This window comes from Osmerus eperlanus, chromosome 11 (genome assembly GCF_963692335.1).
Source record: "Osmerus eperlanus chromosome 11, fOsmEpe2.1, whole genome shotgun sequence".
Taxonomy (NCBI): domain Eukaryota; kingdom Metazoa; phylum Chordata; class Actinopteri; order Osmeriformes; family Osmeridae; genus Osmerus; species Osmerus eperlanus.
This window is the reverse complement of record NC_085028.1, coordinates 7,552,035-7,572,223: the sequence shown is the minus strand read 5'-3', so window position 1 is coordinate 7,572,223 and position 20,189 is coordinate 7,552,035. Positions and strand designations below refer to the sequence as shown.

Sequence of the window (20,189 nt, the reverse complement as noted above, 5' to 3'; positions counted from 1 at the left end):
CACACCAGGTTCTAACCTTTACGGAGACCACGTGTTGGGGGAGAGGGAGGGCGAGAAGGGGGCAGGAGGAGGAGATGAGAGCAGGAGGAGGGGGCGAGCAGAGCTGCAGGACGGGGAGAGTATGGGGTGAGTAGGGGGCAAAGAGAGGGGAAGGAGGGGAGAGGAGAGAGGGAAAAAGAGATCCAATTTCATCATCAATTCTAGGTGGCCAGTATACAGCAAGTTTATGTGTGGGATTTCTAGAGAACACAGAAAACAGCGTGAAAGACAATGTGCTGGGTCCTGGGCTGCTGGTGAAAGGATAGATTGTCGTGTCTGATTGATCCTGTCTGATTAATCCCCTCTGTGCTGTATTGATCAACCTGAGTTTAGTGGGGGGTCACACAATTACCAGGCCATGTAGAGAAACTCCTACACGCGTGCGCACACACACAGATGCATATTTGCATGTGCACATATTTTTGTGTTCATACAAACACACAAAGACTGGTGCTTATTTGCATGTTTTTGCAGGAATTCTAGTACATACAAACACACATACACACTCTCCCACACACGTACAAACACACTGCTGACAGCTGTAATGATATGCATGAAGGAGAGAGGCTGTATTGTTTTGTGTTCTGTCAGTACCACACTGAGAAGGAGCTGAGCACTGCACTGAGAGCAGACAATGGAGAGGTGTGTTCGGAGCGAGAGAGAGATAGAAAGAGAGAGAGACAGGGTGAGAGCATAATGGCCTTCCTTTGGTAACCCTACCGTACAAGGGTGGGGAGAGATGAAGTTCGACAAAGAAAATGGGTGAGATGTTGAGATTGAGAAATAACAAGGGAAAAAAGAGGTAGAGAGGGAGTTAAAGAGTGAAAGAGAGGGCTCAGGGAGATGAAGGGAGAAGGTAGGTATGGAGGAGAGAGTAGAGGAGGGGAAGGGTGGTCTATAAATGCTGCAATTATCTATAATAGCTTCTGATAAGTGAGAAACTTTATCCAGATGCTGGGATTCAGGACCTTAATGACTGTGTGTGTGTGTGAGTGTGTTTGTAGAAAAGCTTAAAAGGATATGTTTTATGGCACAAGCTTGTTTTGTTTCTGAACCAAAGACCTGTGGCTTTATCGGTGCAGATAATAGAACACCCAAATCACCTCACACACAATCCAATCATACACTCACACACACACACACACACACACACACACACACACACACACACACACACACACACACACACACACTCAAATCTCACTGCTTGTCTATGTTATTTAGATGTAATGGCTGTTTGGAGAGTTTACAGTCTACTTGGGAGGGAACTGTGTGCTGAACCAGCAGAATGCATCACCCATGGTTTGGCAGATGCTCTGGAAACGCTTCACTTACAGGTAGACAGCTTCAGTCCGCTGATTGGGCAGTCGTGCAGGGAGGGAGGGAGAGAAGGGGTGTAGGAGAACTGGACATATTTACAGTTGAAACAAGTGAACAAGTGTGTGTGTGTGAGAGAGAGAGACTCAATGTGTGTTTAACTGAAGGTCAGTGTGAAGTTACACCCTGTGATACATTGACTAAAAATGTCAGTTGGGGTGATGTGTGTGGTTTGTGTTTGTTTGCATACGTGTATGTGAAGGGGCTTAAAACAGGGCACCTTAAACACCAATATGCTGCATAAGGGTTTTCTGTACTTAACATGTTTGTGTATTTCAGGCATGTAACAGTCTGTATATTTACAGTGTATATTAACAGCAGTGTGTGTTTGCCATGTGAGGTCATGAGGGTTGGTTTGCCGGATACTATTACACCATGCTCCCGGAAAACTCACACCCTCCCCTGCCCCAGGTGGTGCAGTTAGCCATTGCAAAGCTGGCCTAGGGGGCATTTTAGTGATGGTGTACTGCAAGCTCCATAAGATTCTCCGGAGGACAGGGGTCTCAACAGTAAAGCTACCAAACCAACTTGGATTTACCCATAGCACTGCATGTTGGACCCCTTCCCCCCTTCTGCCCCCCAAGATCCCCTAAACACAAGCCTGGAGGGCTTGCTTCCATTCTGAATGCAGCTCAGGAAAACAAATTCAGGTTGGGACTATTCACATGCAACTACATTTCCATAGCAACCCCACCTACACCTCCCCCTAATCCTTCCTGTTCCCTTCAGGTAGTGGCTTCAAAGCAGGTTCTTGGATGACCTGGTTAAAGAAATGCTAATGCTAAATAGGTATTTAGCATAGCATTTTGTCATACAGTTACAGTATCCCAGTATGGGGATCAATTTGAAGTGTAGCCCAGTGGGAGACTGACCCATGCAAGCAGACCAGAGTGGACACACAATACAATGCTTGAGAGAGAGAGGGAGAGAGGAGCAGTGGTGTGTGTGTGTGTGTGTATGTGTGTGTGTGTGTGTGTGTGTGTGTGTGTGTGTTACGGGGTGTAAATGTGTAAATATCTTTGGAGGCCACTGTTGTTCACAGCGGGCTTGAGGAGATCAGTGTGGATTTAGAGGCCTATCTCTCACCTCTATGAGGGGATAAAGCCTGCCATGCAGATACAAGCCTCTCTAGCTCTAGCTAGCTAGCACATATACTCTGGCTCGCCAGTACAGATACTCTGGCTTGCTAGTACTGTAGGTCTACAGATATTTTGGCAAGTTAGTCTAGATCAGGGCTCTCAAGTGTCACTCATTCACCGTGATACTCACGCATTTAAGCCATTTCTCATGCTTTCACACGACACCTTGTATTTCTGATATACAATTAATGGACGAGGCACAGACATACTGAGATGATAGTTGTCTCGAGTTTTAAAGAGTAAAAAGCCAATCTGAAAACATCACCAGCAAGCAAACATGCAACAATGGATGGAAAAGATCTGGAAATGGCATCAGGTGTTGCTAGGAAGAGAGTGTATTGCCAGGGGACAGAGTCATGTGAGGAATGTGTTCCATAGATTTGTGGTAAGCAGAACAGAAACCAGCCGCCCCCCCCACCACCTCTCTACCCAGTTCTCTCCCAGCTCTCTAACTCAACTGGAATGTTGCCATGGCATATTCTCACCATGACTTGGCTCCTCTGCTTACTATAGAAACAGCATGACTCAGCAAACTATCAAGCAAGAGACAGAGCAAATTATGTCAGGAATCAGGTATAACATGTTTTGTATTTATTGTTATACATATAAATGTAATGCTATTTTAATACCAAATTCATTTTAGCATAGCCCTGTTACATTTGTAGAACTGTTACATTAGTTCATTTTTGAATGTACATTTTCCAAAGGAATCTTCTGTCTTTGAGAGCTACAAAGAGGTTCTTCTGCAGTTTCTCATATGTTATAATTGGCTGTGGTCATGATGACTCAGCATTCAGATATCAGGAATCGGAACATACGCCCTTGGCCATCTGGCTGCAGGTCATACCACAACAGTACTCTGAGAGGCAGCAGGTGTGGCCCCTGCCAGCCACCGTAGGTGAACCTTCTCTGTCTGCTCCATGTGATTTGACTGATCACGTGACAGAGTGGCAAGGATTTGATGCTCAAAGTTGATTGATTTGTTGACAGTGCTTAAACTTCAGATTGAAGGAGCCACACTTGATTTGCCCATCTTATATACCTCCCCTCCGATCTATTCTCCCTGCCTCCTTCCTGGTCTGTCTATCATCTCACCCTCCCCTGTAGCTGTGGTCTGTGCCTGCCTGTTCTCCGCTCTCTGTGCCAACTGTAACCTGATAGGCTAACAAGCTGCCAGCTTTTCCCCATAAAGCTGCCATTGTCCTGGCTTCTCTCTCTCCCTCTCTCTTTCTCGCTCCCTCCCTCTTTTTTTCTCCCTCTTTCCCTCGCTCTCTCTCTTTCTCTCACCCTATTAACCAAACAAAAGGGAGGGCATGGGTTGCCAGGCTGGTAGATTAAATACAGTGTATCCTGTTTCTCCTTTGTGTTTCCTATCTGCTGTTCCCATGACATCTGAGACCCTGGCACATTGACACGCTGCTCTCTCTGTTCCTCCTCCACCAGTCACATGACCACCCCATCCTATCACCTTCCTCACCCATGGGCAGGGTTCCTTGGTACAGGTCTAACAGGTAACAGGAAGAGGACAGGAAGTGGTCTGGGCTGCAGGAAACTCATCTGGTCTGTACAGGAAGCTCCTCTGTTTTCTTACTGTTACTGCTGTCCTCGGATTCACAAATCAGGACTTAAGGATGTGAATGGAAGACACACTACTGTTTGTGTACATATGCTGTACACTTGTGGTTAATGTGTGTGGCGTGAGCTGTGACGATGTGCAATCAATAAACCCTTTAATTGATTGTGACATAAAAAAGCAAGCTCTCTGGAGAGAGAGCTTGTCATTCATACTAACACCTTCCTCTACATAGCTCCATGGCAACCAGCCAGGATGTCAATGCCAGAGAGTGAGAGAGACAGAGGTAGTGTGTTTGTGAGAGAAAGAGATAGCGATAATGTGTGTCTGTGTGCAAGCGAAAGAAAGAATGAGGAGAGGCAAATCTGATGGAGTGAAAAAGTGTGCGCGTGTGTGTGTAAGAGAGAGACAGCATTCTGGGGAAGGAGGAGGGTATAGAAGCTGTGGACACAGAGGCGTTAGGGTCATGCAGGTTTTCTGTGTTCTGTTGTGATAGCTATAGGGACAAGCTGCCCCCCTTTTCAACACACACACACACACACACACAAACCCACCTCTCTGACACACACCTGACCCAGCGGCTGTTTTGATTACAGGGGCCCCCTCCCTGCTCTAGAAATCCCCCCTCCAGGGCTCACACTGTCTCCCTCTTTTTTTTGCACGGTGGTTCACAGAGACAGCTAGGCTCTCTCATCACTTACTCGCTCAGAGGTCCAGACTAAGCCAATAGACACGGTGTGTGTGTGTGTGTGGGGGATCAGCTTCATGCAGCCCTGTCTCCTCTCTGAGGAGACCTGTCTGAGCTCTAAAGGTGTCGTTCCCACACACACTCTGGCCAATAGCAGAGAGTTTAGATGAAGCCTGTGTTATCTTAGTATAAACTAACACGGAGGATTCTTGAATCCTAGCAGGGGGCTCCGCCCCTGGTTACCAGACATCACGCAGAGCCTCTGTCCCCACACACCCTGGGAAACTGTTTTCTTTCTCACTCGCTTCCTCTTTATTTCTCTAATCAATAAACATATACTGTGTCAGGGATGTATGAAATAGGTGTAGTCAAGGGTCTACAAGAGAAGAGCAGGCTTCTTTCTCACCCCCACCATCTCTCTCTCTCTTTCCATCCCTTATTCTCTCTCTCCTCTCTCTGGGATAGAACACGCTCTCAATGGCATTTCAAGGAGATCACAGATGGAATGTTCAGGAGGGAGGTGTTCTGTATGAGAGGCTGGGATTGGCTGCTTGGTATCGCCTAGAGTCAGTTCAATTTCTTCCCTCTGCAACCTCCCCCATCTCAGCTAGCATCCTACCCACTCCTCCTCCATCTTTCTATGAAGACAAGATGCATGAGGAGAGGGGAAAGCAAGGGTGGTTTCCAAAAGCGAGACCCCCCCCCCCCCATTGCCTTGTATTTGTACAGACGTATGCCCCCCCGCCCATGTTTATCATGATGAGAAAGCAGATGCTCTTGTGGTATGGTTCCTTGTCACAGTGTAGTCCTCATATCTCTTTGATCTTAAACGTTCACAATAACATTCTCTATATTGAACTCCGACATCCATAATAACACCAACATTCTCCATATTGGTTCAGTCCCTGTGGGTACTACTAACAAACACACTGAACTCTCTCACATCAAACATCAGTAGCCTCCCTGCTATACTCAACATAAAGAGACTCTTTCTTTTAGAAGCTAGGCCAAGCATCTTGCTTTCAGGCCTTAGTTCAATGTGATTTAATTATCAACCAACTGACTGAATCTGTTATGGTGTTTACAGACAGAGGGATTCCTTTGGAAAGTGATGAATACATAGTTCTATCAACTCATTTCTGGTTGTTAGTGGACTTTTTGACTCGTTTGTCTCTTTCACACACTCTCCCTCCTTCTCCTCCTCCCCCTCCCTCTTTCTCTCTGTACGTTTCCAAAAAGTAAAAGTTGAACTATTTAACGGGTACATATTTTTTTAGCATTTACCGAATATTTAAGCGCTTGCTGTATAATTTGTTTAACGCAAATACACGACATCCTGTGGGAGGAGACGGATGTATTTCATCAGACATGCTGACCACGCCCCTTTAGCTGACGTAACGCAGGATTGCCTTTTCATCAACAGACTGTCCTCCGGTGGATTTAGTTGACGGGTTGAGAACAGAGCTACTATTCACGGAGACAGTCCCGTTAAATACAACTAAAGATATCCTCATCCAACACCATTCCAAACCGGGGACCAAGATTCAACTAAAGTTGAGAACCCGTTTTTTGTTTAAGCAGTTTGGCAAGGTAGATCACCGGGGCGCATAATGGCAGAGAAGATAACCATGGAGGAGGGAAAGCCGTCCAACGGCGAGAAGTATATGGAGGAGCCCGTGGCCAACGGAATTGGCGACCACAAGACCCGTTCTCCCGCACCGACGTCGGAGAGAGTAAAGAAAATAGTTATGGACAACTTGCTGGTGATTTTGACCGTCGCCGGGGTCATCATCGGCGTGTTCATTGGGCTCGGCGTGCGTCAGATGGAACTCAGCCGGACGCAGATCATCTACGTTGGGTTCCCTGGTGAGATTCTCATCCGTCTGCTGAAGATGATCATCATCCCCCTGGTTGTGTGCAGCCTCGTCTCCGGGGCGGCCAGCATCGACCCCAAAGCCCTGGGGAAGCTGGGTGGCTGGGCCATGCTCTTCTTTCTGGTGACCACCTTGATCGCCTCAGCTATTGGGGTGGTGATGGGTTTCATCATTCAGCCCGGGACCAACACCGGCTCCAAGCCCAAAGTAGCCGAACTCGACGAGGGGATACCGAATACCAAAGAGGTGGTGGACTCCTTTTTGGACTTAATCAGGTGCGTTTTGAGAGATTAGATTTTTGGTTGGTTATTACTTGAAGGCTGGTGGTGTGTTAACGAGCTAGGGTCAGGGATCAAACCACTTGAGTTGTCACCAGCACGTGTCTTACTTGAGGTGCCCCTGACCCGGTCCCCCGGCTACTATTCACTACCCGACAATGACTGTGTGCACACGTGTCAACCCCCCAAACACAGAAAAGCTAATGAAGCCTTGCCTTTTGTTAATCACCCGTACTTGGCAGCAATACAAATGATCTAGCCTGCTTTGTCCATGTCTTGTAAAAAAAAAAGTAGTTTTACACATTAATTAAACGGAGGTCGGGTCTGAATCGTAGGCAACCATCATCGTTTTGTTTTAGAACTAATTGATTTCCACACTAGCTGAACTGTCACACTGAGCGAGAAGCGAGAACACCAAAAGTGTATTGGCAACTTGGCAGTACAACCCTTTCATTGTGCCAACACTTAAAGGGCCAGAAGCTCGGGCCAGAAGCTCTCTGCCGACCCATTTTAACAGCCCGGGGTCCCCCAGCTAGCCCGCCTTGGTAGACAGAGCATTCAGACAGCCAGAGACTCAGAGACCGCTGACACCGAGGTCTGTCTGGACAGTCCAGTTGGCTCATGTAAAGCGTGCGGGCCATTATTTCCCGCTCATGATATTGTAACGCGAAGGAGCAGTTGCATCAGCCACGTGTTATAATGGTGGCTTAATCCGCAGAGGAACTACAGCAACTGTACATGATATACCCACGCTATACCCAGGCTACAGGGTTGTTTTTATTTTCAGTTACAGTAAATGTATGTATTTATTTATGATTTCCCCGTAAATTATTATAAGACATCAAACATTTCTTCGTTACTTCACGGAAAGCATGTCAACGGAACAGTTTGTAGATGCTGCTCATGGCATGCGTTTTAGGTTTGTGACGTCACACGTGGGGACAGCCCCTCCAGTTCCCCAAAAATGTTGATTTCATGCACTTAACGGCCCATGTGTTTTGTAGACTGCAGATATGTTGGTGGGAAAAATCCAGAGAACATTCTGTTCTCTTGTCTCTCTGCCCTCCACCTCGTAGTAGGTACATTTAAAAAAAGAACCACGTGGTTTGTTTGGAAACTGCAGTTAAAGTAATTGGTGCCCCCTTCAGTGATCCAAGATTTAGCTGTGTCTGTAAATGGAGAGAGAGACAGGGAGAGAAGTAGATTCAGTAATCATTCAGCAAGTTTTCTTTTTACTGAGCGAGGCATCTCATCTCCTTTTCGACCTTGAAAGCCATGCTCTGGCCTAAATGTATTTCAAAGGTCTTGGACCATATTTTAAATGTACTTTTTGTGATGGCAAAGTCTTCAGTATCAGAGCCGTGCACCTCAACACCTCCCCCAGAATGATGTAGACGTCCTGGTTTGACGGTAAATGGTAAGTGGATGACCCTGGTTAGATCCCCGTCATCATGTGTGCAGACCATCAATGGTCTGTCCTGGCTAGTTGACCATAATGAGGATAACCAAACACGAGGTTATCAAGGTGTTGATATTTGGTTTAGTTTTATGACCAGTTGCTGAGCCATTGTGGTGGTGAAGCAAGCTGAGCCAGTCCAGGATCTGAACCCAACGGTTGTTGGCTCATCAAACTCCTTGGAATGTCTTTGGCACACTAGACAGACCGGACCAAAACAGAGAAGAGTTGGATACATGATGCCTTGTCCAATGGAGCTTAAATACATGTAAGGTGTCAGACCTGGGTGTGTGTGTTTGTGCTGCCTGTTGCAACACACTGTGTCAAATATCATTTGGTGTAAACTGTTATTCAACACAAACATGCTGGAATTGGTTGATAAGCATGGAGTCAATCATTCACTCTCTTGCTCTGTCAATCTCTGTCTCCCCTCTCAAACACAATGCCCTAGTTAACACAATGCCCTAGTTAATGAAATTTGGTCCATTTAAAAATCTAACCATATGCCAATACCACACATTACAGGCTACATCCACTACTACAGAACCAAGGTGCTTGCATTCAAAGATGTAGTTTGCTCTGAGATTAAAGGCTAGCAGACTAGAGCCTATTAGGAGGGCGTTGTTTTCTCTCTCTCTCCATACTCCCTCTAGCTCTCGTTCTCTCCATACTCCCTCTAGCTCTCTCTCTCTCTCCATATTCCCTCTCTCTCTCTCTCTCTCTCTCTCTCTCTCTCTCTCTCTCTCTCTCTCTCTCTCTCTCTCTCTCTCTCTCTCTCTCTCTCTCTCTCTCTCTCTCTCTCTCTCTCTCTCTCTCTCTCTCTCTCCTCCCTCTAGCTCTATGGGAGTCCTGTCATTACAAGCTAAGACATCAGCTAGCTCAGCTAGTTTGTTTTCATTGAAGCTTTAAAAATCACAAATTCGCCTTTACTGTATGGATTGTGTTTAGTTTGTGTGCGAAGCATGCGTGTGAGACTGATCCTTTGTACACGCGCACACCCCTCGGGGTTCAGCCGAGACTGGTTGTTAATGTAATGGAGTGAGTGTAGTTTAATTTCTGATCTAATCCAGATGAACATTCCTGCCTCTGGTCTTGTTATGGTTTAATCGTCTAATCTTGAACTCAGTGGCTCCTGTTAACATGTCCATCGTGGTGCCTAAATGGGACACAGTAGCACACAGACAGTCAGATGAGTTATTTGCCGGCGTTATGAGAAGATGGTCCTCGCGTCTCTTTGTAGGTGCATGTGCAGGATCGTTATTTCTCTCCTGCGTGTGGCTCTCCTGAGGATGTCGGGGAATGAAGTTGTGCTGGTCTTGTGAGAACACACGCTCCAGGAGTCTGATTGGCTGAACTGGGCGTCTCGCGTGACTCGTGGCCCTCATTGGAGAGCATCTCAGGCAGGGTCCAGTTTGGGCTAAATGGACCAAGGAGCTGCTCACAGAGCCAGAAACGAGGCCTGAACAGCTCTTTGTCTCTGTCTGGATAGCACACATGCACTCTCTCTCTCTGTGTGTCTGTCTGTCTGTGTTCCTGAGACACACCCATTGTGTATGTATGTCATACACACACACTGTGTTTCTCACAGTGCTGTGATGTGCCAGTGTGAACTGCTGACCAGGGTTCGAGTTAGGGTCATGGGTCAAAGGATAAAGCAGCTTTCGACCACTCCAACCTCTGAGCTCTTCTGTTTGTCTGCCTTTATGGTTCCCTATGTATCTGCCTGCCTGCCTGCCTGCCTACCTGCCTACTTACCTGTCTGCCTGCGTACTTGCCTGCTTTATTAGTTTACGGTCCCCTGCCTGGTTCAGCAGTCTGTGTACTGTGCACACAGCTGGCTGTTGGAGGAGGTAGTACCTGATAAGAGGTGAGACTGAGCAGGCGGAGGTCAGGATGCCAGTGTGTGGTTGGCGTTCTGCTCCACCAGTGCCAGTAACCCCTCAAACAAGCCTTCCAGGAAGCAAGCTGTTACTGTGGACACACACACAGCTGGCTTCTTGTTCCTGAGATCTCTGCCAATAGACTCTGTTATAGACCTACCTCAGCTCTTCAGATAAGAGCCATGTGCTGTAATACACATTCATTAGCTATTCCACCGTAACATTATCGTGACTACTGTGCTGTCACACATGCATGAGCCAGACTATAGTAGAAGAGAATGTACACAATATACACCAGGAACAAAAATGATTGAATGACTTTGTGTGTGTGGTGCGTACAGCTAAAATCCTGAGACTTCTTTATAGTTCCGGCTAGACCAGTGGAACTGGTGACGTGGCCATTATTGCATACCACACACATACACACACCAGCTGGGTGTCAACAAAGCATCTCACCACACCCACACTCTAGTGGAGCCTCCCAAAGTTAGGAAAGAGAGAGAGAATCTGTGTGTGTGTGTGTGTGTGAGTGTACACGCTTACTCAACTCCAAGTGTTCTGAGGCATGTGCACACAAAATATGGATAACACAATTTATGGATAATATACAAAATGTGGATGAAGACCCACACAGGCTCGCTGCTGGAACCTAGTGTTAGCCCTGCCTGGCAGGAACACACATTCACATAGATTCAGTGTTCTTGTGACAGAGGCCGTGTGTGCGTGTGCGTGTGCGAAGAGAGAAACATGCAGAGAGATGAGGGAAACCGGTAATCTGACACGTTAGAGACCTTCTCCCTCAGCAGGATTACACACAACACACACACACGATCAGAACACTAAATGAATGCTCCAGCTCAGTATGGAGAAGTGCTGCCACGCTGAGTGCTTTATGTCTGTTTTATTTTTAGTGTGCATGAGACATGTGTGTGACGTGTGCTGGTCGGCCTATTTTACATTTTTCCTTTTCAGTGCAGGTAATGCGTCACTGAGTGTTTCTGGGCGTGTGGAAGGGGAAGTTGGTTGCTGGGTGTGCGTGCGGGTGTGTGGAGGTGGGTGTGGGGTATTAAGCCGCTATATCTAAATGCTTATGTGGCATTCCCCCCCACCCCGGAGGGAACATCACCCGCCTCCCCAGCTAGGAGTTGACCCCGCTTGTACACAGAGACAGAAGGCTGCTGTAACCAGTGCCAGAACCAAGGTCACACAGCTAAGTTTGGAACTGGGCGTCTGTCAGGAAGTTGTCAGACTCTAACGCCACTCCTTCCTGTCCCCGAGCAACCCAGCAGCTCCACCCTGGTGCGGAGGAAGAAAAGACAGGGTCATGGTTAGAAAGAGAGGACAGTGAGAAGGAGTGTGACACAGCGTTCATGTCTGTTCCTGGGTGTATACATAGCCGGACTCAGCAGCTGTGTCCCTGGCACACACAGACACTAACTACAGGAACACACATAGCCTGTGCAGAACAGCATCAATCCCTCCCTCCCTCTAACCGTGGTTACCTCCAGCGCTCCCTCCCTCCCTCCTTTCATCCCTTCATCGCTCCATCTCATGACCAGCTGTTTAATCCCGGCAGTCATGCTCCTCTTGTGTAGGAGGCCGTCAGTGTTATCCAGGTCTCTCTCACAAACACACGCCGCGCTCACACACACAGCGAGGGGGGGCGTGGGCAGAAAGAGAGAACCAACCATAACTGAATGTTGCTTCTGAGGAAGGTAATGTCTTGTAACTGTAAATCCATACTGAGGATGGGTGGGGGGGGGGGGTGGGGGGGGAGTTTGAGGTCCACGGTGTGGTCCAGTTTGTAGTGTGTGTGTGTGTGTGTGTGTGTTCCAGACCAACTACACTGTGCTCCAGTAATCCTGGGTTCACGTAGGCAGGCTGTGGAGGAGCTGGCAGGATAAGTGGGCAGATAAGTCTCATGCTGGGGTAACTGGGGCAGTGGGGGGATAAACGCTGAAATTCCTCCAGGTATTTGCACATGACACACCTCGTGGTTGGACCCAGCTCTGCCTCCCTCCCCCTGCTACTGGCTGCCTCACCCTGCCGTGGCGTGGGTGAGGGTGCCAATCGGTTTGGGATTTGGTCTGAGCTCTCATGGTAGATGTTGTGTTTCCACATAGGTCCGGGGTTTTGTGGGACCTCACCTGAAAATACCCCCCCTCCCCCTGTTCACCTAGAATATACACATCCCTATATGAGTCCTCATGTCTAAAGATTCTTTCCCTCTCTTTCTCCCAGGAACATATTCCCCTCCAACCTGGTGTCTGCAGCCTTCCAGTCTGTGAGTATCTAACACACATGCATACACACACACACACACACGATGGAGAAATAAAACACTTCTTCTGGTTTCCTGATAGGTCTGTTCTAACCCTGATAGGTCTGTTCTAACCCTGATAGGTCTGTTCTAACCCTAACCCTGATAGGTCTGTTCTAACCCTAATAGGTCTGTTCTAGCCCTAACCCTGATAGGTCTGTTCTAACTCCTGCTGTTTTCTCTGACCCTGTCCAGTATGCCACAGACTACAAATTTGTCACCAAGAACAACAGCCTGATTGTGGAGAAGGTGAGTGTGTTTGTCTGATAAATGCATTTTTCATTGCATTTGTGAATCTAATCATCCAATCTCTGTGTGTGAATGTGTGCTGTTCTAACCTTCCTGCCTCTAACCTTCCTGCCTCTCTTCCCCCTCCCAAGATCCCATTTGGATACAACCAGGATGGGATGAACATCCTGGGCCTGGTGGTGTTCGCCATTGTGTTCGGCGTGGCTCTGAGAAAGCTGGGTGAGGAGGGGGAGATCCTCATCAAGTTCTTCAACTCCTTCAACGAAGCCACCATGGTGTTGGTGTCCTGGATCATGTGGTAGGGGAGCCCGCCTGCCTGTCCAGAACCACATGACAACAACAAAACAAAAAACGTGTTCATTTAACACCAGCAGCGTCCATTTTGCTCATTGAGTCTTGTTGTGAACACCATCTTAAAAAACACAAATAATTCACACAATCTTTCTGTTCCTCTCTCCCCCCTACCCAGGTATGCCCCCCTGGGTATCATGTTCCTGGTTGCAGGGAAGATTGTGGAGATGGAGGATGTTGGCACGCTGTTCGCCAGCCTGGGCAAGTACATCGCCGCCTGCATGATCGGCCACGCCATCCATGGCCTTCTGGTTCTCCCAGCGATCTACTTCATCATCACACGCAAGAACCCCTACACCTTCCTTTGGGGGATATTCACCGCTCTGGCAACCGCCTTTGGAACCAGCTCCAGGTGAGACCGGCCTCCCACTATTTCTCCTTCTTTTGTTTGTTCGCCGTCTTTCCTTCTTTCTTTTTCTTTCCTTCTATCTTTTTTTCTTCTTCCTTCCTTCATTCCTCTCTTTGTCTATCGTTTTCTCTCTCTCCTTCTCTCCCCCTCCCCGTCTCTCAAAAGCTCCCTCTAACCATGTGCCCCTCTTCCCAGCTCGGCCACCCTGCCCCTGATGATGAAGTGCGTGGAGGAGAAGAACGGCGTCTCCAAGCACATCAGTCGCTTCATCCTGCCCATCGGCGCCACGGTCAACATGGATGGTGCTGCCCTCTTCCAGTGCGTGGCCGCTGTCTTCATCGCCCAGCTCAACGACATCTCCCTCAACTTCATCCAGGTCTTCACCATCCTGTAAGGTTACTTGCACTCACACACCACTGTTTTGCCCCTATCCTGCTGGATCAGGTCAGACTTTCTGGTTGGTGTTTTTGAACTGCTCTCTGAGTGGCCAACCTCTCCCATGTCCCGTCCCTTTTGACAGAGTGACAGCCACGGCGTCCAGTGTGGGGGCCGCAGGGATCCCTGCGGGGGGCGTGCTCACTCTCGCTATCATCCTGGAGGCCATTGGACTGCCCACAAATGACATCTCCCTCATCCTGGCTGTGGATTGGCTCGTGTGAGTACTCTCGTCTTTTAGTGTGTTGTGTTTCTGCTGTGTGTGTGCAGGTGTGTTTACATTAGTGTGTGGGTGTTGTTATGGTTGTGTGTGTTTGTAACCCCTCCTTCTGCGTCTCCAGAGACCGTACCTGCACCGTGCTCAACGTGGAAGGTGACGCCTTCGGGGCGGGGCTTCTACAGTACTTCGTGGACCGCAACCCCACAGCAGAGGACGCAAGGGCGACGCTTAGCGAGGTGAGGGTGGAGGAGGATGCGGGGGCCGAGCCCGAACATTCGCCGCTCATCCAAAAGCAAGGGCTGGAGGGGGGAGATGCGCCGCGCTCCTGCGAGAAGGAGTCCGTCATGTAGAGCGAGAGAACTCAACGCTGTCAAACCAGTCTTTAATAAACAAGCCAACAAATGACCCCTCCTGGATACCCTTGAGCCCCCACCCCACTCCCACCTTCTTAGCTTCTCTTGACCTTTGACCCCTGGCCAGATCCAACTAGAAACCAGGGGGTTGGTCAATGAGAAGATATCTCTACTTGTATCATCCCTTCTGGAGAACGGAGGGAGAGGATGGAGTGGTGGAAGTGAAGCAGGGGGGAAGAAGAGGAGTGAAAGAGTACCAGCCTGGTTTTTAAGTGACTTTTTTATTAATCCATTTTTGCCTCCTTGTAGTACATTTCATTTGTTTTACATCAGATAAGCTTGTCCTTTGCTTGCTGATTTTCTGGAGAGAGAGCCCTTTTAGACTATTACTATATGATGTCTGCTAACTCCCCCCATGTGGGCTGGCCCGTGACTTTGCTAACTCCCCCTGTGTATGCTGCCCCCTCTGGAAGTCCTTAGTCTGCCTGTGGCAGTAGGACAGCAGGAAAACACCAGGTCATGTGTCTCAGTACAGTTCTCTTAACCAAATGGAGTTCAATCCTAAAATAAGTGATGTTGCCCAGATGGACAAGAGACCCAACTCCCTATAAGGACAATCAGAGACACACACACACACACACACACATACCTCTCTGCCCTTTACAGCTTGACCTCAGCATGGTTATCTTTAACAGCTGCTGTAGCATTTTGAGGACTCTGGTACCCAGCATGCCACTGAAACCAAAGGGGCGCAATGCCAACCAGAAACCAGGAATCAGAGGACTCCGCCCATGTCACTATGGAGAAAGAAGAATGTTGCTCAGGGCAACCATGTTTATCCATTATAACTGTAAGAGTGTAAGAGTCTGTCTTCTGAGTGACAAGCCAGTCATTTTCTGAATGTTTTTTAAAATTCTGTCAAGCACAAAAGCTGTTCTTGAAGCACAGTCAATCACGTTCCAACACTTTATATTTTCTTATCTGAGTTCAAGTATTCCATCAGTGAGCTGCCAGTGCACAGGTGTGTGTGTCTTTCACCAGTGTGGAGCTGCCAGGGACATCTGGGATCTAATGATGTTTCATGGTGTGTGTGTGCGCACGCGTGTGTGTGAGATCCCAGAGGCCTATGGCAGATGTTGAGTGTAAGTGTTGAAGAGAGAGAAATTATTTGAAAGGAAACATTGTGGACTGAATTATGTCAAAATCAAAAGGCTTTTTTGGGCTGACAAGCCTTTTTAGAAGTTATGGTTATTTCCTGACTTTTCTTGAAATTGAAATGTACCTTTTTACTACGTTCTATTTATTTCTGTGATCTTTTCAAACAATCCAAAGCAGTTTAGTTGAACCCAGACCCTGCCTATGTTGCTGTATCTTATCACACCATCACTTTTTATTTTTTATCAAACTTTTAGCATCTCTAAATCTGTTTAACTCAAAGCCCTGTCTGTCGTAGGAAATCACTAACATTAATTTAATTTCTGGATTGTCTGATGTTTCAGATATAACATATTATTAGTTATAAATTTAATGGATGATGTTGTGTATTTTTCTAGAAATGTCATCTTAAATCCGTTGTTGGTCATGGCTTTTGATACTTTAACTGAGATTCTGTTTGATCACGTGTGTGTGTGTGTTACATGTTGGTGTCAGCTACTTCCCCGAACTCATCCCAGTCAAATTGTTTAAAACGTGGCCAACACAACTAGGCGTTACTTGTATTTTTATTTAACTTACGACCTATTTGGAGAATCCAGTTTCCTGTTACATATTGGCCCTGTTCTAAGTTGTCACAAACACTGTCCAACCTTGCATTGTTGGAGCGTACTACAAAAGTATAAAGTATGCATGGTCCCAGAACAGACTGAGTGTCTGCAGCCTTCAAGGTGGTGGTGGTTGCAGTGCTCTGTTACCCTATACCAGGGGGCGTGTAGGTTTACACTTGAATTCCAATCTGAAGAACCCGTCTTATAACAAGGTTGTTCATAACCTTGAGGGGGGGGGGGGGGGTAGCTCTCTGTGACCTGGATGTGTTACTTTGTGTCTGTAAAAAAAAAAAAATATAGAAGGAAATTCGTCATTCCAGAAGGGTGTCAGTTATGTCACCGTGTGTGTGTCCTGTAGGTGTTGTCTGTTACAGGTGGCTAGCTGAGCCTGAGAGGCCATTTTTCCGTTACAACTAAATGTTCTTGCTTCAGAGAATAAAAGTCTTTTTTAATGATCCTCTTGTCATTCATTCGTCACTTTTTTTCTCCTGTATGGGTGTGATCAGAAATCCAGGTTTCAGCCAATCACACCAGTGTCTGAAGAATGCATTCATACGTACTGCAGCGTAGAGCACACTTGGTCTAAACCCCTGCTCTAACTCACACAGACACTCTCAACCCCTCTGTCTATGTTCACATCAGTCTGATAGTGTTTGAGTCTGAAAAATACATTTCATTTGGAGCCTGAAAGCATGCATTGTAATTATGATCCCCTTCTGCCCCCTGCTGGTAAAAGTAAAGAACTGCACCCAATACATCAAGTAGTTTGGATGGGATCAGAAATTCTGAAATCAGATAGTGTTTACAGGTACAGCAGAGTAAGTACTATACACTACTAACCAAATATAAACATGGAATTACAGGTCACATCAGGCAGAGAAACTTGTTTTGTATAATAACAATAAAGTAGATCTTGTTTATTTTCTCAGCCTAGATCAACTGGAGGGGCATTGCCTTTAGAACACAGTCTTAAAGATTCTGACTGCTGGTGGGCTTCTTAATGTGTGTTGTCCTCATAAGTGAGTTGGATGGTTCCGCCTTAGACAAATTAAATGATCTATAGCTGTTTATATATTCCGGTAAGTTCCAGCGTTATGTAGCCCCAGTACGCATACAGACAATTAAATGAGAATCCAGCAGTGCTGGGGGTTAGAAGACTTGGTGAGGTCTGGTCTCTGGGAAACCACCTCTGCCAACAGCAGTGTGTTCATCTGCTGTCTGTGTGGAACACAGCAGTGTTCATCTGCTGTCTGTGTGGAACACAGCAGTGTGTTCATCTGCTGTCTGTGTGGAACACAGCAGTGTGTTAAAAAGAAGTTCCTCATTTCAGCGCTTTTAAGTCAAAAGCCGTATTCGATAACCTGCAGAAAACAAAAGTTTGACAGTAACACCAGGCCTCACGTCCTCATTTTAGAGTTTCTCTTCCCTGGAACAGATTTCATGTTCCAACCGAGGGGGGCTGGCGCTGTCTTAGTGTCTAGGGCTACATCGAATACCCTTTTTTGCTCTGCTAAATTGCTGCACTAGTCCACACTTGACTGGTGGGGACCTCGTTCTAATATTACTCTAACTGTTAGTTGCTCCTGGCATTCTCTAATTCCTGCTCTCCTCTCTCTGTCCCCCTCCACACATCCCACCTGTGGGGGGTTTGAGCCGTCAGCATCTGCCTGGTCGTCGGTCTGCCAACGCTGGACCTGGTCACCAGTGGACATCGATCTGTGACAGTCTGCCAAAGCTGGATCTAATCGCCAAGTGGACATCGGTCTCCCTGACAGACAACAGCGAGTTCCCGGTCCCTCCCTCACCTCCCTGCCTGTGATGCTGCGCCGGTCACAGTCCCCAGCCCTGTGGCTACCTCTGCTAAAACTGACATTTAACTCTGACCCAAGTTGAACACTGGATTTTGGTGTTTCAACACCCATTGACACTTCCCTGCTGTATGACTATGTTAAGCCTGTGTTCTGCTCCTCTCTTTCACCAACCGTTTCTGAAGGAAGGCATCCCTCACTGAAATGCTCCTCCCAAGGTTTCTTCCATTTTTTCGGAGAGGTTTTCATCGTCTTCCTTGAGGGTTTAGGTTGGTTGAGGGGCGTTCTATGGGCATATGTGAAGCCCTCTGTGACATTGCTTGTAAAAAGGGCTATACAAATACATTTAGATTTTATTTGATTCACTTCCCCCTGCAAGGTATCCATATCGAACACGATTTTTTGCCAATTTCAAATAAAGTGAAAACGTAAACATGAATTCACACACACACACACACACACACACACACACACACACACACACACACACACACACACACACACACACACACACACACGCACACACGCACACACACACACGCACACACACACACACACAAAGCCTTAGTCCAGGCAAACACACAAACATACATACACAAAACACACCCCAAGCCTCAGTCCAGGTACACACACATACACCCACACACACACACACAATGATAGAACCCAATAATTATAACACTTCCTTCTGTACGTGAGCTGTTGCTTCAGCTATCGTGTCACACTTCCTCCAAGAGAAACGGCCCGGACAGCGCTAGGATTTCAGTCTTTCTGTGTTTCTGTAACACCTCTGAGTCCTCCTGCACCTGCCCACACGCACACACAGCTGGGAGAAAAGCCTCAGGACAACCCCAACTTCTCTCACACCTACTGCTTCATATCTCCCATCTCGTCATCCTCTCTCTACCTCAGGGATAGCCTCTTTTTGGGAGGGTTCCTCCTCTCCTCCCCATCTCCTCCTCTCCTCCCTTCTCCTCCTCTCCTCCCTTCTCCTCCTCTCCTCCCTTCTCCTCCTCTCCTCCCTTCTCCTCCTCTCCTCCCTTCCTTGTCTCTCTTTCTAGCCACCTTCCCTCATAGCCTGCTCCTGTCCAGCCTCTTCTTGGCTGGGTTGGGGTACTGGGGGTTCTCGATCACCCCTTCCCCAAACTTGAGCTCCAGGAAGGCCCGGTGGTTGTTGGGTCCGTACGCGGTGACGCCGGCGAAAGTCATGGGCACCAGCGGCTGCAGGAAGTGCTCGGGGAACTCCACATCCTGTTTGTGTTCGGTCCAGGTGTCCTTGGTCATCACCCCGTTGCGGGGGTAGAAGGGCCAGAGGTCAACGTGGAGGTGGTTGGCCTCGCTGTACTGCACCCTGTAGAAGTCCCCTTCCACCGCCCGCTCCCACACAAAGCCATTAGCGTCCACCAGGGAGCCAGAGTCCAGGTTCTTCAGGTAGTCACAGTTGGGGATGTCCTCCAGGTAGATGCCCAGGTCCACGTCGTAGTCCCAGGGGATGATGTCCTGGTGGCGGGCCGCTCCCAGCAGCGTGCCCCCTTCCAGCCAGTAGCGCACCCCGGAGCTCTCCAGGATGTTGATTACGTACTTGGTGGTCTCTCGGAGGGCCCGCAGGCAGCAGGGTGGAGTCCAGCGCTCCAGGTACAGGTAATCAGGCGTGTCGTCCCTCACCGTTCCAAAGCAGCGAGGAGTCTCCTGGGATACAGGGGGGTGGAGGGGGGGGAAGAAGAGGAACAGTTTCAGCCTCATACAAATTCAAAATGCTTTTTTAACAGGTCTAAAGTTTAGAAAGGTTTATGAAAGTATGCAACAGTGATTCTGTACAAATGAGGATCGGGAAAATCATTCACTGCACACTAAAACCACAAGTAAGTAGCGTGGCAGAATTGAGTGTATCTACCACAAGCAACACAATCAAAAAGAGAGATAAATCATTGAAAACAAAGTTGAAATCAAAGTACAAATATATAAATAAACAATGCATATTTCGTGCATCGTGCCTCAACGGCATGCATTCGAACGTGGTCACACATGGTCAGAGTT

The 20,189-nt window shown here is 47.8% G+C and overlaps 2 protein-coding genes across 3 annotated transcripts in view; one reads left to right on the top strand and one right to left on the bottom strand.

Moving 5' to 3' along the window:
* Positions 1–6,225: 6,225 nt before the first annotated feature.
* Positions 6,226–16,794, top strand: slc1a5 (solute carrier family 1 member 5). The gene is made up of 8 exons (XM_062472578.1): positions 6,226–6,965; positions 12,546–12,588; positions 12,820–12,873; positions 13,005–13,171; positions 13,343–13,576; positions 13,769–13,963; positions 14,094–14,228; positions 14,350–16,794. Exons 1-8 carry the CDS (start codon positions 6,427–6,429, stop codon positions 14,576–14,578), a joined length of 1,596 nt encoding a protein of 531 aa, XP_062328562.1. The 5' UTR covers positions 6,226–6,426; the 3' UTR covers positions 14,579–16,794.
* The window catches only part of fkrp (fukutin related protein), an 8,488-nt gene continuing 4,109 nt past the window's right edge, over positions 15,811–20,189 (bottom strand). For both annotated transcript variants that reach the window (XM_062472576.1, XM_062472575.1), the window contains exon 3: positions 15,811–19,841. In XM_062472576.1, coding sequence (XP_062328560.1) covers positions 19,224–19,841 — 618 coding nt within the window. In that variant the 3' untranslated portion in view covers positions 15,811–19,223. The remainder of the gene's footprint in view (positions 19,842–20,189) is intronic.

Excerpts from the sequence above, each read along its gene's own strand:
- slc1a5 (XM_062472578.1), top strand. The coding sequence starts at position 6,427 with ATGGCAGAGAAGATAACCATGGAGGAGGGAAAGCCGTCCAACGGCGAG. Across the intron at positions 12,589-12,819 it reads TGTCTGCAGCCTTCCAGTCT|TATGCCACAGACTACAAATT; the intron begins GTGAGTATCTAA and ends GACCCTGTCCAG. Across the intron at positions 13,172-13,342 it reads TTGGTGTCCTGGATCATGTG|GTATGCCCCCCTGGGTATCA; the intron begins GTAGGGGAGCCC and ends CCCCCTACCCAG.